Raw genomic sequence first — 17,227 nt, forward strand, 5'->3', positions numbered from 1 at the left:
ATGCAAATGAAACAACACAGCAATGCAGCAAAAGAAGCACAATGCATAATTAGGTAAGAAGCACTTAACTGGCTGCGGAGCAGCAAAGAGGAGATGGTATTCTCTGTGGGGCATTTTATACTGGTTACTCTATGGTTGTCATGGGATACCTGTAATAATGTAATAATATTCATGGAGTCAAGGTGTAGTTCCAAGTTAATATTTATTGTAGTTGAAGTTACAGATGGTATAGGTGAACCAAGATGGTAGTTAAGTGGTTAAGTAAGCAGTTAAGTAAGCCCCACCAGGAGCTGTCCTCCTGGAAGCTCAGCCTTCCATCACCAAGTGAAGACCCATCTCCAGCAAGCATTCTATGACATACATAACATTCTAAATGCAGACAAGCTGGAAAGCATGAGAAGACAGATGACAGATAAGAAGATTAAGATACACTTTACAACAATACCCTAGTACTCATGGGTATCGTAGTTTTTTCTCTTACTGTTCTCTAATTGGCTGCTGAGCATTTCTAATAAAGAAATGAGAAAGCATAATCAGAGCCTCCGGTCCTGACATAGAATTAATACCTATGGACTGTGGGAGCTTCTACGTTCATCTCACATGAGACAGCTTGAGTTGGCTGGAAGAGATACGCTACTCACAACGACATTAAAATACTTTGTGCCTTTCACGTGATCCTTCCCTTCCTAGGTCGAGCACGGGCTACAAGATTCTTGATTTAGACAGAAGTCGCTTACTTTATAAAGCCAAACAATACTTGGCTTTATCCATCATAAACCGGTTTTATAGGTCAGTTCCCTTGCTTCTCTCTTCCCAAATACTGGCAGTGGACTCGGGCACTCAGCCGCCTGTTCATCACTCCACGCCCAACTCCTTATTACCCGCTGTGTTTATTATATTTCTGCTTTCTTGTTTCTATTCCTCTTTCTCACGTGGCCTCCCTTGCCTCTGTTGACACCAAGCCCAAGCCCCACCCTCTCCAATCAGCTGCGGATCAGACTCTGACGTATTTCTGAGAGCAGTGCTACCCGGAAGTGTGGGCTCCATAAATGAGGCCGCTGTAGCCCGGAAAGGTCACATGACCGTTCGGTGGTCATGGCTGTTGCACTGATCCTGTTGATGCTCCTAGCCGAGCTGCCTCAAGATGAAGCCGCTGGCTGTGGGTACCAGGTGAGCCTGGGGACCTGGGGAGAGCTGTGGCAGCGTTCAGGGAATAGATACTGCCGTGGCCATAGTAAGAGGACCGAGTCACATGGTAATGTGACGGACATTTTCGTTTGGGATATTCTTACATAAATCCACCCCACTATTGTAGTCTCTGGGCGTTGTAGTTTGACTTCGCAACAGCAATTGCTGCCAAGTGCCCCTCTACCATTTGCGACACCATCAACCATCCTTGTCTTTTTAGCCGACATCAGCAGTTTTAGTTTTCGTCTCGTACATTTTGGCTCTATACTTTAACTAAGTTGTCAACACTACTAGTCCCAGAATGCAGCTAGCAGTTATATGAAAGTCATGACTGGTTGAAAGCGCGCTCATTGTGAGTGATATGCACTTGGAGTTTGTTTTAAGCTGTCAGTCACACCATGCTAAATACAAAGCTACACCCAACTGGACTGCTAGAAACTGACTTCTAAACATGTTTACAGTTTATGCTATGTGCCAATAGCTTCAAGAGCTGTTCCGCCTGTAAAAAGAAAACCTTCCACCGCGGTAGCAGCCCTCCTACACACCTTTCAGTTGATGGTAAACTGCTTTGGCCATACCATAGTGCTTTAATATGGTTCCCTTGCAGATGGTATCCAATCAGGGCTGCTGTCCGCTAGGAGTCTATTTTCCTAAGAATTTGGTGTTTTAAAAAAATTAATTTTACATTTGTTTGTGTATATGTTTGTGTGTATGTATGTGTATATATATATATATATATATATATATATATATATATATATTAGCATTTTACCTATGAACCTGTCTTTCATATCGTTCATGTCAAATGTTGTGACATTGCGACCTGTGATATGATCACATATTACTCATAGTACTCATTCATAAGACTTTTTACAGCTTTAGAACTTTGGAAAAGTAAGTTTCAGACATGATCTCTTGACCACATGTGATAGTTTAGTCTGTGAATTAGTCTTTAGGTGATTAGATTGCCGGTAAAGTGGTGTGAGGTAATGTCCATATGCTAACTCTTGTTAACCTAGTTTTCTAATGTAGAATAATGAATAGATTCCTGTTGTGAACCTCGTCATTATTTTAGTCCCCAGCATCTCAGTGATAAGTTCAGGGCGGACCTGCATTTCAATATCAGATTACAAATTTGACCGGTTTAGAACTACTTGTGTTATGTTTTGTTGAAGTGATTACTTAATTTTAAAGTGACCTGAATTTTTGCTCTCGTTTTAAATTGTCTTGATATCCATATATTTAGTGTTCATTATTAATTCCTTGTTGTGCCTGGGGTGGCATGTAGATTGGATTTGCTGTGTCACGAGTGTCGCAGTTTCGCAATTGCTTGGGGGCAAGTGGACTTGGTTGTACTATGACTTGATGTACTTTTGTATCGTTCACTGCCTCATTTTCCATCACCGTGCTTGACATTTTAATCCTCATTCTTACTGTATGAGTGGGGGAAATGATGGCTTTGGGAAAGCCATAGTGCTTTGCTTTCTTTGTTCACTAGAACTGTCCTCACAACAGCCAGTATTTTCAGTACTCCCAAACATGGGCATTTCAAGTCTAGAATTTTTTTTTCAGCTGGACTTGTGTTGTGCATGAAGCCTCTAAAAGGGTAATGTCTGAAAAATAAATTAAAATTCTCGTTTTGAATTATGGCTTGAACACCTCAGCCATGGCCTTCAAAAATGCGAGGAAACCAGAACAATGGAAGTCAGCATTATTGAGAAAATAACCTTAAAATCAGCGCTAACTGTGATTCGCCTCCCCAGCCCGCAGCATGAAATATATTCTTTTCTTACCCCACCACCATATCAGATTAACTTTTTATCATCAGGATGTTGGTGACATGCCTAGGATGTTGGTGACATATCTGCAGTAGCAGGCAAAATGTTTGCTCTTATTTGAAAAAAATGTTTTAGCTCGTATGCACGTGAAATATTTTTTTGTATTCTCTAGTCCTGCCCGGACACCAAACCCGGTTTCCTGAATGTACATCTGGTGCCCCACACGCATGATGACGTTGGCTGGCTTAAAACTGTGGACCAGTATTTCTATGGAGGTGAGACTTCGCGATCGTGCACTAGACATGTTGCATCTGTATTCATCAATGTTTTTTTTTAATAGTTTTTTTTTTTTAGAACATGGACAAATAACTGCTGTACAAACCTTTCCACTTTTCTTAGTTCGCTAGTAATCTGTCCTAAAATGATTGCTCAGTAGGTTAATGTTTCATCAACAGAGATTTGGTAATCACTTGTTTGTTACACTTCCCAATCCCAGTTTTAAGAGCTCCCTGGGTTGCGCACACTGTTTAGAGACGTCATAAATACTTTTATTTGAATTTGTTAAAATCGTAAAAGGGTGGAACTTACCACCATGTGATTAACATCAACATATTGAATCAGCATAAAACATGCCCCCGTTTCCTGGGCGACTTTGCACAGATATACATGATAAGTAAAAATAGGGAGAGCGTTTTTAAATATACAAAGATAAAAAGAAACTGGGGTAGCACTTTTATAAGGCGATGGCCCTCTCAATAAAAGATTGGGGCTAGCAAATGACTGTTTTAACAGGGGGTGCTGCACACATAAGGGCTTATATTTGATTAGATGTAACTGTCCCCTCTTGTCTCAAATAAAATGCTTGCAGTGTCTAAAAATAAAAGCGAAGAGGAGGGGGAGGAGGGTGGCTGTAAAGAGAATGAAAGAGGATCTGAGTCCTGCTGCAAGGTGTCCATATTCCCCAGTTCCTTTTTTGCTGCTGCCTCTTTTTCGAGCTCTTGAGCAGCAAATGTCAGGAATTTTATCGTTTTGAAGGAAAGTTGTATCGAAGACCTACTGAGCTATTTTATCACAGCCACCCTGCAGGTCCTGACTTGTGTTTCTCTTAGGAATGGCCTCAGGAGGATCTTCCTTAGATTGTGTAAGGCCGGGCAGATACATAATAGATGCAGTAACAACTCTACTCCCTTGTCACAGAGGTGACAATCCAGAGTTGGCCAGGTCCGTAACCATTTTGGGGTAAGGTCTTTGCTCGGAAACCACCCGATCCTCAATAAGCTTAGTTTCCTCCTATAGTGATCCTTAAAACATTCTTGTAAATGAAATTGTTGTGTTCGAGGCATGTGGGCTGCTGACATTCATATCTATAGCATAGATCGCCGCCTAGTGTTGGGTCCGGATGATTGCACATTGTTGTCCTGGAAGAGTCTTCGAAGTATCACGAGATAGGTGGCTCCTCCCCTGGACTACAGTGCGCATGGGCATCGACTCCATCCCCAGATTGTTTTTTTCCGCCATTGGGTTCGGATGTGATTTCGACAACTCCTGTTCGGAATCGTTATAGAACTTTTTCAAGGCCACAGGGCCTTCTTCGGACTGTCGGTATTGTTTGCGTTCGGTGCCCGACTATATTCCAACTCGTCGAGTCGGATATCCGGGGGGTCGTGTGACTCTTCGGTGATCGAGGCCCAGTCGACACAGCAAGACTTCGACGGCATGGAACGGAGTCCGTTCAAGAACTGTCCCGTGTGTGGTTCCAAGTACCCACACATTGACGTCCATCCAGTGTGCAACAAGTGCCTGTCGCCGGACCATGACGAGGCCAACTGTATGGCCTGTTCCAGGTTTCGATCGAAGAAAACGATCAAGATGCGGCGCGCCTCGAGGCCCAGCGATCGGCTCCAGCACCGGTGGACATCTTCGACGAGGCAGACGAGCTAGAGCTTCAACTGCAGATTTCACCTCCATCGGGGGTAGTCGAGTCCGACTACGAGGCGGACGTCGAAGGCCAAGACCTAGAGGAAGTCATCGATGAGGTAGGGGACGACGAAGAAGCATTTTGGGCCATGGAAGATAGCTTGGAGGAAGAGCTATGCCCCGTTCGTACACTTACAAAGGCTCAGGTCGAGGGATCGCCACACGGCCTTACACCAAGATCCACGGCCCCGCCTTCCGGCCCGGCTACGGACACCTCAGCGGAGCCGCCGTTATCTAAATCGGAACCGAAACTGAAACCATCGGTGTCGACGAAAACAAAGATGGCCGAGGCGCCATCGAAACCGAAGACGTCTGCTCCAACATCGACGACGCCGTCGTCTTCGGAGGCCTCGACGCCAAAGAAAGCTGTCGACCAGGCAAAGGTGCCGAAAGTGGTCAAGGAGCCAAGCTCGAAAAAGGCTGTCGAGCCGGTGTCAAGCAAGGCAGTCGAGCCGAAGTCCAAGAAGGCTGTCGAGCCTACATCAGGCAAGTCTGTCGAGCCGAAGTTGGCACAATCTGGGGTCCCGACGCCAAAAGTCAGAGATGCCGATCCGAAGCCGTCAGCGAAGACTTCTACGGCCGGGGACAAAGATCGAAGCGCACCGGTCAAGGAAGCTCCTGCGCCTCGAACGGACAAGCAGAAGTCATCGACGCTCGGGTCTTCCCCTGGGGGCGGACCGAGGTCATCGGTCGGGTCGACGAAACCATCCGCTTCTTTTACGAAGCAGGTCTCGGACTCCCTCAAGCGAATTAAAGACCAGGCTTCAGCATCGGAACCGAGCACACCTTCCGCGCCGAAGCCAGCTGCCCCACCGAAGAAGACTTCGATGCCGATCCTCTACACGTTACCGCCTAAGGTGGCGCCAAAGGCCTTCGCACCACGGTCGGTGCCCAAGGACTCGGAAGTGTCGAAGCCAACTCACCCGAGTGGGAGTTTATGTCATCGACAACCTTAATTAGAAGAGCGGTTGGAGCATTTCATCGATGCCGACACCGGGAAGCTCACGCTTTACAAGAGGAAGATAACATCACAGCCTTTGGAGTCATTTACAATTCCTCTAAAGCGCAAAAAGCCTGCACCAGAAGCTCCAGTCCTGGTTGAACAGATTCTTCCACAGACTATGAGGAGTGCAACACCTTCACCCACTTATTCTGATGGAGATGAAGGGGAGCAGGATGAGGAGTACAATTTTCCTGCAAACACAGAGCCTGATGTGCAACAGGACTCGTGGATGGACACAGGTGATCTAGGGGATCAGCACACAGTCCATGGCCCTCAGATTTATAACGTGAAGACGTCTCCCACTGAAGATTCTGCGGCATTTAATGCCTTGATTGAGAGGGCAGCTACAAACCATGATGTGGAAATGCATGCTGACCCTGTGGAGGTTTTGACACTTTCTCCACTGCTGAAAAAACTGTCAAAACTCTTCCAATGCTAAAAGGGGTCCTTCAGCATGCTGCGGACATTTTCAAGGAACCCACAAGGTCAAGGGTTGTCAACCTAGAATAGAGAAAAAATACAGACCAGCACCTGGCGATCCAACATACATAAAGGGCCAGTTGCCTTTGGACTCTTTAGTGGTCTCTAATGCCCGCAAACGGGCGAACTCGCAAACCACGGGTGAAGCTCCTCCCCAGACAAAGAGTCGAAAGTGCTGGAGGCATCAGGGAAGAGAGTAGCAGCTCAGGCGGCCAACATCTGGCGCATCTCAAACACGCAGGCACTGTTGGCCAGATACGATAGGGCACACTATGACACCCTAGAGCAGCTGATGCAACACCTTCCAGACCAGTTTAAAGAGGGAGCTGAAATGCTTATCCAGGAGGGAAAGCTCATCTCCAACGCTGCTATAAAGTGTGCGCTAGACGTTGCGGACACGGCAGCAAGGGCAATCAACACTAGTGTGATGCTGAGGCATCAGGCATGGCTCCGCATCTCAGGGTTCAAGCCAGAGATACAGACTACTATCCTCAACCAGCCGGTTAACCCAGACAGGTTATTTGGTCCAGAGGTAGATACCACCCTGGAAAAAATCAAAAAAAGATACTGAGACTGCCAAGTCCATGGGTGCTCTCCAGTCACAACAGTTTCGTGGGAACACTTTTCGTCGCTCAGGCAATCGAGGTGTTAACAGAGGACACATGTCGCAGCAGACGCCATTCAATAAGAGTGGGGCGCAATCCTCGTACACCAAGCAGGGTAGAGGTGGATACAGAGAAAACAGTGCCAAGAGTAGAGGCAGAGGCAACAACAGTTCCCGTTCCTCTGCCACAACCAAACAGTGACTCCCTGTCACTGCCCCCCCGACCATCCAACACCTGTCGGGGGGGAGACTCCAACAGTTCCTGCCGGTCTGGAAGCCCTGATCTGTTGACTGGGAAGGAGTGTTCTGATTAACTCAGATACTCTGTCCATCAGCACCCCCTTTTTGAAATATTTTGGCCACCACAAGTGTGGAAGGGTATGCTCAGATGTGAGTCCCTTGCTCACTGCACCATCAGGATTCAAGCAAGCCGGGCCGAAGACAGCTGTAATGCCAGAAACCGGTCCCCGGAAGTTTGTTTCCTTTCCAGTGAAGAATTGGCTTGGTAGTTTGGTCTGCCCTGTTCCCATGATGCACTGGGCCAGGGACAGACTAATTTGCATATAGCCAGGTTCTGAACTGGGATGGTGCAGTGAGCTAAAAAACGGTGATGGATCAAGCCCTGATCTGTTGACTGGGTAGGAGTGTTCTGATTAACTCAGATACTCTGTCCATCACCACCCCCTTTTTGAAATGGTCTGGAAGTCCATCACCACAGACAGGTGGGTCAGTAAACTTATCCAGTTCGGCTATTGTTTGGAGCTAACATCTACTCCACCCAACATACCCCCAAAACAACGTCCTATGTCGGCAGAGCACTTGCACTTATTGCAGCAAGAGGTTCTTGTGATGCTGCAAAAAGGCGCAATAGAGCTCGTGCCAGTGGAGGAAGAAGGCACAGGGGTTTATTCCCTGTGCTTCTTAATCCCAAAAAAGGACGGATCACTCAGACCGATTCTAGACCTACGCCCTCTGAACCAGTACATTCTTTCAGAACACTTCCACATGTTAACACTGCAGCAGGTTCTTCCATTGTTAAACCAGGGAGACTTCCTCGCAACCTTGGACCTCAAGGATGCTTACTTTCACATACCACTCCATCCATCCCACAGGAAATACCTCAGGTTCACCATCCACAACCGGCATTACCAGTTCAAGGTCCTCCCTTTCGGAGTGACCACTGCCCCCAGAGTGTTCACAAAATGTCTGGCGACAGCAGCGGCGCATCTCAGGAGACAGAGCATACATGTCTACCCTTATCTAGACGACTGGCTGGTTCAAGCAAAGTCGGCCCAGCAGTGCGCCGCAGACATGTCCCACACCATTCACCTCCTTCACAGTCTGGGGTTTTTCAATAAACTATCCAAAGTCGCACCTGCAGCCAGCCCATGTATGGCAGTATTTGGGCACAACAATAGATACTCTGGCAGCCACGGCTCAGCCAAACCCAGTGAGAGTCGACAACATCCAGTCGCTCATCCAAAGGTTCAGACCGCAACACTCACTCCCGGCGAGAGTGTTCATGCAGCTGATAGGCATGATGGCCTCCTGCATCTTCATAGTCCCGCACGCACGGTTGCATATGCGTCCGCTACAAGAATGCTTGGCACATCAGTGGACTCAGGCTCGACCTAGTGTTGGTGACCGGTCGGGCATACAACTCTCTGCATTGGTGGAATCCACACAACCTTTGCAAGGGCCGACCGTTCCAAGAGCCTGTGCCACAGATTATCCTAACGACTGACACATCTCTCCAGGGATGGGGAGCTCATGTGCTCCACTACACGGTGCAGGGACTATGGACGACGCAGCAAAAGAAGATGCACATCAACTACCTAGAACTGATGGCAATCTTCATGGCACTCAAGTCCTTCAAAGTACATCTGTGCAACAAAGTCGTGTTGATCCGGACGGACAACATGACGGCCATGTACTACATCCAAACGCAGGGAGGTACACACTCTCCACAGTTGTCTCATCTGGCTCAGAGCGTGTGGAAGTGGGCCATTCAGAGGAACATCTTCCTCATGGCGGAACACCTCCCAGGCAAGGACAATCAGATGGCGGATCTGCTCAGCAGCTTCAGCCACCAGATGCACGAGTGGGAGTTACATCCATCAGTACTCCGCCCGTACTTCCAGCAGTGGGGTCATCCAGAGATAGACCTGTTTGCCACAAAGGAAAACGCAAAATGCCAAAGCTTTGCCGCCAGGTTCCCTCGCCCACAGTCGCAGGGCAATGCGATATGGATGAACTGGTCAGGCAGATTTGCGTACGCTTTTCCCCCAGCACCTCTCATACCGCTGGTGGCACGAAAGCTAAAGCAACAGTCGATGACGCTCATCCTGGTTGCTCCAACGTGGGCACGCCAACCATGGTACACCACGTTTCTAGAACTCTCCGTGGTACCGCATCAAAGGCGGCACCTCACACCCAGGCTCTTGACGCAGAACCATGGCGACATTCAGCATCCAGATCCGCAACAGCTCAATCTGGCGATCTGGCTCCTGAAATCTTAGAGTTTGGCTACCTTAATTTGCCTCCTGATTGCATGGACATCATCCGGGAGGCAAGAAAGCCCACTACCAGAGCTTGCTATGCAGCAAAATGGAAGCGGTTTGTCATTTACTGTACAGAACACAATATCAACCCGCTAGATGCATCCATTCCTAATATCATCTGCTATTTGTTACATCTTTAAAAATGCAATCTAGCATATGCTTCCATTCGGATACACTTATCCGCCATAGCGGCTTATCTCCAAAACAGGCAGCATCTCTCTGTTTTCAGGGTGCCTGCCATTAAAGCATTCCTGGAAGGTCTGAAGCGGGTCATCCCTCCCAGGACCCCACCAGCCCCTGTGTGGAACCTCAATGTGGTCCTCACCAGATTAATGGGTCCCCCGTTTGAGCCTCTACATTCATGTGAGGTCCAGTTCTTGACATGGAAAGTGGCTTTTCTCATTGCCATCACGTCTCTCAGACGTGTTAGTGAGCTGCAAGCGCTCACAATACAGGAGCCATTTATACAAATTCATTCAAACAGGGTGGTGCTGCGCACTAACCCCAAGTTTCTTCCTAAGGTGGTGTCGCAGTTTCATGTCAATCAAACCATCGAACTGCCCGCATTCTTTCCAAACCCTGAAACAGTAGCAGAAAGAATGCTCCACACGCTTAATGTCAAAAGGGCGTTAATGTATTACATTGACAGACCCAAACATTTTAGAAAGACACAACAACTCTTTGTTGCCTTCTCAGCCCAGCACAAAGGCAACCCCATTTCCAAAGCTGGAATAGCCAGGTGGATCGTTAAATGTATTCAGATTTGCTATCAGAAAGCTAAGCGCACTTTAACGGTCCCCCCCCAGGGCACACTCCACACGCAAGTTGGGGGCCTCCATGGCATTCCTAGGTAATATTCCTTTGGAAGACATTTGTAGAGCAGCCACATGGTCTACACCACATACATTACTGTGTAGATGTGCATTCCAAACAGCAGGCAGCTGTAGGACAGGCTGTTCTTAAAACACTTTTTCGGACTTCTGCAGCGGCCGCCGTTAATGGAGGGACTGCTATGTATTCTATGCTATAGATATGAATTCAGCAGCCCACATGCATCGAACTGAATATGCTACTTACCAGTATGCATCTGTTCTTGGCATGTAGGGCTGCTGACATTCATATCGCCCGCCCTCCTCCCCGGCGCCCGTAGCGGCTGCAGACTTTTCTTGCATTCAATATTAAGCATGGCCGTCGCTTACGCTATTACACTCCATCTTTGCCACAATGGCTAAAAACAATCTGGGGATGGAGTCGATGCCCATGCGCACTGTAGTCCAGGGGAGGAGCCACCTATCTCGTGATACTTCGAAGACTCTTCCAGGACAACAATGTGCAATCATCCGGACCCAACACTAGGCGGCGATCTATGCTATAGATATGAATGTCAGCAGCCCTACATGCCAAGAACAGATGCATACTGGTAAGTAGCATATTCATTATATGTTCGCAACACGACCCAGGCATGACTTTTGCCAGTCACTAATGCTTTGTCTATTTGCAACGATGCTTGTTTGACAGCTTTGTTGGTGGTTTGTTTAAAAGCAAGATATGACATTGGTGAATGCCAAGCTTCTTCCAGATTTAGCGATAGAAGCGCTTCTTTAGAGAACGTGTCTCCAAGGACTTTGGTCTGGTGAACTTAGGCATTCACTCGAGGCATCTGGAGTTCGACCTTTTGGTCACCGGTTTAAATCCCAGTGGGTTCACGCAGCCTTTCATCATTCCATGGTCGATAAATTGAGTAGTATTGAGTTGGTTTACAAACGTACATTATTTCAGTGCCAAGATGCCCCACTGGGTGAATGTGCACTTTACAAATCCAAATGTTATGTTTCTGCCTTCAAAGATCGAATAAAACCAGCTTCTTTGAGTTGGATAGCTGTTATCTGGACACACAGAGGAGGCACATCTGTAACTGCAGTTAGATTGCTAACGTTATTGGTGTTTTTATCCTAGTTCCTAGCACATTGGATATTTTGGTTTCAGCTCTTATCTTGGTAGACGTGTTTGCTGTCCACTATGCACTGGGTACAGCCATACATAGAACCAGTCTCGCAGTGACAATTTGGCTTTGGACTGCCGGGTTTCAGTAGGGATCAGGCAACCTGGTTTGTGCGTGGAAAGAGGGTGTTGAAAATATGCATGGCTTTCAAAAAGGCATGTTGGGCAGAAGAGGAGGGCTTGTTTGCACTGCGAGTGGGACAAGAGAGGATTTGCGTGTTTAACAGTAAATCTCCCATTGGCTTTGTATACATGTTACTAAATGTAGTTTAGAATAGCAGGATTTTAGAAGGTCCTCCTGAGTTGCCGTGGTAACTACCAGAAGTTTTTACCTGTGTCCTTAGTTGGCAGGTCATTTTAATCTGCAAGGTCTACAGACCTTCTGTGCCCTTCAATATCTCTATGGGGAAAGATTAACGTCATACTGTGTGCTGTTCCAAGGACCCTATCCTACCGCCTCTGTAGCAGCAGACATCAGCCACCTGGGAGATGAGGCAAAGGACCCAAATCCCACCTCATCACCTCCTGTGCTTTGAGGATTAACTAGAGCCGATATCTGACGCCAGATCCAAGGCCCCGTCTCCATCTTCACCGCTTGGATTAAACACCTGGGATACATGCGAAAGAGGCCACGTAGGAGGAAATGGGGGATCAGGAGCTGAAAAGGGGATGTCTTGTTGCTAGTCGCGATTTGTGCTCCAGGTACCTCGAACATAGTTCACAGATAAGCGCATGGTTTCTATCTAAAAATCTCTTCCGGTTATCTAGCCACCAGCATCCTCCTTTCTTCCTTGCACGGAAATCTAAAATCTCAGTTCTTCCAACCACAAAGACCTGTTCTTCAGCTGCGATCAGCTTGGATCTTTTTTGCATGGCTTTAAACCATTAAAATATGAGGACTAGTGACCATATCCTATCAGTTGCAGAATTTAATACATTTGATAACCACTGCAGCACAAGCGGAGTATGGTAACAAACACAAAACCTTTCCATCCAAAATCCTCCCTATGAGGGGATACCTACATTTGTTTTTCTATTGTGTCACTGTATAGGGCTCTCTAATTATACGAGCTGGGACCCCTCATGAAATACTGATGCCATCTTTTTAAACCTGGTCGAGAGCACCTGTTCGCTTCTTGCTTAATATAAGGCTCGAAAATACCACACAAACGTATTTTTGGCACAGGCAGATTATGTAACTTGCCCAGCCTCACAGGATGCTGAGCTGATGCAAAGAGTTTAACCTGGCTCATCAGTTCCAACGTCGGCAGCTCTGGCCAAAACACCATATCCTCTCAGTCTTGACTGCACATGCTGCGCTGTGGGTGGACCTCCACATTGTCTTTGGGCAAGAATATGTTGAGTCCTATCAATTATCTGAAATATACCCTGTCCCTAATCCTGTAACAAGTGCTTCTGGGTCATACTAGGTGTGGGCATAAATCCTTATACCATAATTGCACAAAATTACCCATTCAGAGGGCCTCTGCAAGAAGAGTAATTTTGTGTTTAGCACTATTTTGTTAGCACACAAATTTATATAATCAATACCTTCAAAATGCGCTAACCACTACCTTCATGGGCGATCTATGGAACCATAACCTGTCTTACTCAACCTTCAAGCTAGTAATAAATAAAACCGCTAAATTTCACTCCTTGTTATTTGATAAAAACCTCTTTAGCTCGTGATTACACACGTAGATGGTGATTAAAATGTATAAGACTCTTGCACTGGCACCTTATTTAAGTATTACATTCTCGACCAATCGAAAATGACAATTGATGGCCCTACGCTTTGGAAAACTACAGTCTATTGCAGACCAGCTAACCTGGCTCCACAAAGGGCCCATACAATGCCGACTCTGCGGCAGTAACAAAGATGACCTTCATCTAATTTGCACATGTTCCAAACTTCACGAGTCACTTTATTAAGAAAAGCTCTAAACATCCGCGGAATAAGGACTTTCAGAGCGGCCATAATAACCAAGCTAGATCCGTCAGATCCTCAAATGAACTGTAAACTGATCAAATTTCTCTATCTTCATGAGCAGGCACTGACACTTGAAAGGCTAATTATAATTTAGAATGAGAAAGTTATAATAGAATAAATTGTACACGATATGTAAGCGGATAAACACTTTCAACTTCACAATCAGACCTGAAAAGTGAATTGATAAATCATGCTATTTAATGTGGACATTTTATGATTCAGTAAGATCTTAACTGTATGAGCTACAAACCTCATCAGAGGTGCATGAACACTATTAATTATAACAACTGAGAATGTATAGCTCGCAAAAGTTTAAAAAAATAAGAAATAAAATGAAGACATTTTATTGCTTACTTTTTTTGGTCATGAGGAATATTGTTAAGGTTTTAATACAATAAACATTTATTATCATTAGCACACAAAGGCCCTCTTGCATCCAAAATGGATGCACAGATGCATTTTGTTTTACAGAATAGAGCTAAAAGCAACAGAAAATGAATAGCCGACAGGAGCACCCACTTGCACTCGCTAAATGTGCACTTTGGGGAGGATTTCCCCCCCAACTTACTGCAAGTATTTAGCACTATTTTCTTACTGCAAAATGCACCCTTGCGCCTAAAATGGGCTTAAGGATACATTTTGCACTAAGAGATTGTGCTAAATGCAACAGAACACTAACAGTGAGCAGAATGTGCTCTCGCTATAGGATTTAACCTCCCCCATTACCCTTAGTTACGCAAGCAGGTGTAATCACGGTGTCAATAATTCTGCGTCAGAGATTTATCGAAAATACTCAGATTACTCCGGCATAACTGAAATTCCACGCAGGCCTAGTTCATACACATCTGTCACACATGAGATGAACTTGAAGACCTATCCAAGGATCCTTTAGGGTTTCATTGTCACAGAACAGTCTTGATCTCTCCTCAGCCGTACTTATGCTCTTGTGTCTTTTTTTTTTTTTTCTTTTCTTTTAGCTCGAAATGAAAAGCAACATGCTGGCGTGCGCTATATCTTGGACTCTGTCATCCCCCAGCTTCTCTTCGACCCTGCCAAGCGTTTCATCTATGTGGAGATTGCTTTCTTTGCTCGATGGTGGGCACTGCAGACAGAGCCCATGAAGCAGGCTGTAACAGGGCTCGTGAATGAAGGTTTGAATGCGATATGCTGCCCCGCAGCGTAAGACTGGGTGATGGGAGGCGTATGGGTTTGGGGTGCGCATTGGCTCTATTCTGTCTAGGGAATGGGTGGAGTTCTCCTGTGGCACTGCACCAGCTTGCAGCCATGCCTGCCTATACTCCTCTTGCGCACAGGGCATAGTTTTAGCTCACTTCTTACGTCCAGATGTGGTCCTAGCTCTCCCCCCCCTCACCCCCCCCCTGCCCATAACGCAGCTCGCATTCACCCATCGTGCCTTTTGCGCGGCTACAACTTTACCTGGGTGTGGCGCTTGAGTCTAACTTCTTTCTATTTGTCTTATGCCATCCCCCCTCGCAGGGCGCCTGGAGTTCGTCAATGGAGGCTGGTCCATGAACGATGAGGCTGCCACCCACTATAGTGCCATCATTGACCAGATGACTCTTGGCCTTCGCTTCCTGCAGGACACGTTTGGAGAGTGTGGGCGCCCACGGGTGGCATGGCATATTGACCCCTTTGGGCACTCCAGGGAGCAGGCCTCTCTCTTTGCCCAGGTGAGCAGAGCACTGTGGTAGTGTGGTTAGCATTGGTGCAAGGATTGTCAATCTGCCTGAGTTTTCTCTGCTCTTCACTCCTACCCCCCTGCTAAAGAGGGCTTTATTTTCTCATTCTCCAGATGGGCTTCGATGGGTATTTCTTTGGTCGCTTAGATTACCAAGACAAGAAAAACCGGGAAAAGCTACGTGAGATGGAGATGATCTGGAGGGCCAGTGGCAGCCTGGAGCCGCCCACCGCAGATCTGTTCACGGGTGAGGCTGGGGGTGGGGCTGATGTCTTTACAGGTGCGACAGAGGGGCAAGGATCATGTTTTCACGGGGGCTGAGGCCCAGGCGGGGCAGAGGGTCAGGCTGACCTCTCCAGAGTGGTGTTAGAGCTGACTATTCTATGTAAGATAGAGCGGGGCTGATCGCTTCATGTTTAGTCAGGAAGACCTCTGATTTCCCCTGGTTGAAGCAGGGGGACAGATCTGTCAACAGTGATGCAGGAGGTCTGTCTGGTTCAACTCCACGTGTCTGTAGACAGTGATTGTGACTCCTCCCAGGTGAGGCTGGCAGTAGGCCTGACCTCAGCTAAGGTTGGCATGGGTGACATATCCAAGAGCTACGGGAGTGTGACTGATCTCAATGCATGTGTGCTACATAGGTGGAAGCAGACCTCGGAGTAGGTGAGCAGGGCCAACCGCTCCATAGGTCAGCGGACGGTGAGCTTCACTGATAAGGCAGGGTTGACCCCCCTCGGCACGTGGGGAGGACTGACCTCTCCACAAGCTTTCTAGTAGATGGGTGACCTTTTTACAAAAGAACCAGGGCCAGGCTCAGACGCCTCAGATCTATTTTACAGTAGTTCCTTTGCACCCGTGGTATTGGAGGGAGAGTGTTCCAAGAAGAGCATATTAATGCCGGCCTACCACTATTTGCGATCTAGATATTTTGTGTGAGATTGGAATTGATTTTGCTAAGACTATCACACGTCCAGGATCAGTCTCGGCCTTGTTCCTCTTCCAGCAGTCTGTGAAACACTGGAATTCCCCTGCCACCGAATTTTACTTCCTGTTTCCAGGCTTGCATTTCTTTCTGGAAATTGAATGATTTTCTGAAGTCCTTGTCTACGTTACATGTTTATCTGAAATGCAACACTTACCCTGCCCTAGTGGTGGAGGTGGGGGACTTTGCGCGTACTATTCTATGCGCGTACTATTCTATACGACTCCACCACTTTAGTTTTCATTTCATTGGCGTGACTTATGTTAGGGGAAAAACTGTGTGCCTTTCTACCCTTATGCACTACAACTTAGAATCTCAAAATCCACTGTATTGCGGAGTATTAATGATACAAGTTATGGTTATCCACATGCCACACATCGCTGCTGCTCTTTATGTAAGAAATGGACCCCTACATTGGAACACCCATGCCAGATTCCAAGGGAAAACATCTGTATACTTCTACCCACAGATGCCTCCTCCTTTGAATATCCCCGAAGTACAAAGTTATATTTGGTAATCTTCCAGTGGCTTTGCTGCACTGGTAGGTGGCATTCAGCCCTGTCTCTGCATCGGGTATCACTCCAGACATGTACAACCACCAAGGTACTCAATGTCTAAGACTGTAGTTGAATTATTGCAGGAAAATCTGCATTTCGTACACGCACACACACCCACTTGGGTGTCAGGGTTCATCATAAGGTTCTTCCTCAAACCATGCATGTTGGTTATGATGTGGGCTACAACTCTCCCATAGGAGAGTAGCTCTTACAGTAGGTGATACCTATGTGAGTCATTGGTGTTGATGATTGGCGCAGAGTGCAATAATATGTGGCAGAAATGAAAAACCGATTAAGATTACCTCTTGGTGGAACTGGAAACCACTTTATCCTGCCCAAGGGTTCCAATCAAAACCATAAGGGGAAATACTTTAACCCAGATGTGTGTGAGGGTTAAACATGTTTCA

General features: G+C 46.8%; 1 protein-coding gene across 1 annotated transcript in view; it reads left to right on the plus strand.

Moving 5' to 3' along the window:
• The first annotated feature begins 1,003 nt into the window (after positions 1-1,003).
• MAN2B1 (mannosidase alpha class 2B member 1) overlaps positions 1,004-17,227 on the plus strand; it is a 275,966-nt gene continuing 259,742 nt past the window's right edge. Inside the window, exons 1-5 of the mRNA XM_078685299.1 lie at positions 1,004-1,170; positions 3,139-3,241; positions 14,560-14,733; positions 15,080-15,273; positions 15,396-15,528. Coding sequence (XP_078541425.1) covers positions 1,096-1,170; positions 3,139-3,241; positions 14,560-14,733; positions 15,080-15,273; positions 15,396-15,528 — 679 coding nt within the window. The 5' untranslated portion in view covers positions 1,004-1,095. The remainder of the gene's footprint in view (positions 1,171-3,138; positions 3,242-14,559; positions 14,734-15,079; positions 15,274-15,395; positions 15,529-17,227) is intronic.

The sequence above is a fragment of the Lissotriton helveticus genome, chromosome 1_1 (genome assembly GCF_964261635.1).
Source record: "Lissotriton helveticus chromosome 1_1, aLisHel1.1, whole genome shotgun sequence".
In the NCBI taxonomy this organism is placed as follows: domain Eukaryota; kingdom Metazoa; phylum Chordata; class Amphibia; order Caudata; family Salamandridae; genus Lissotriton; species Lissotriton helveticus.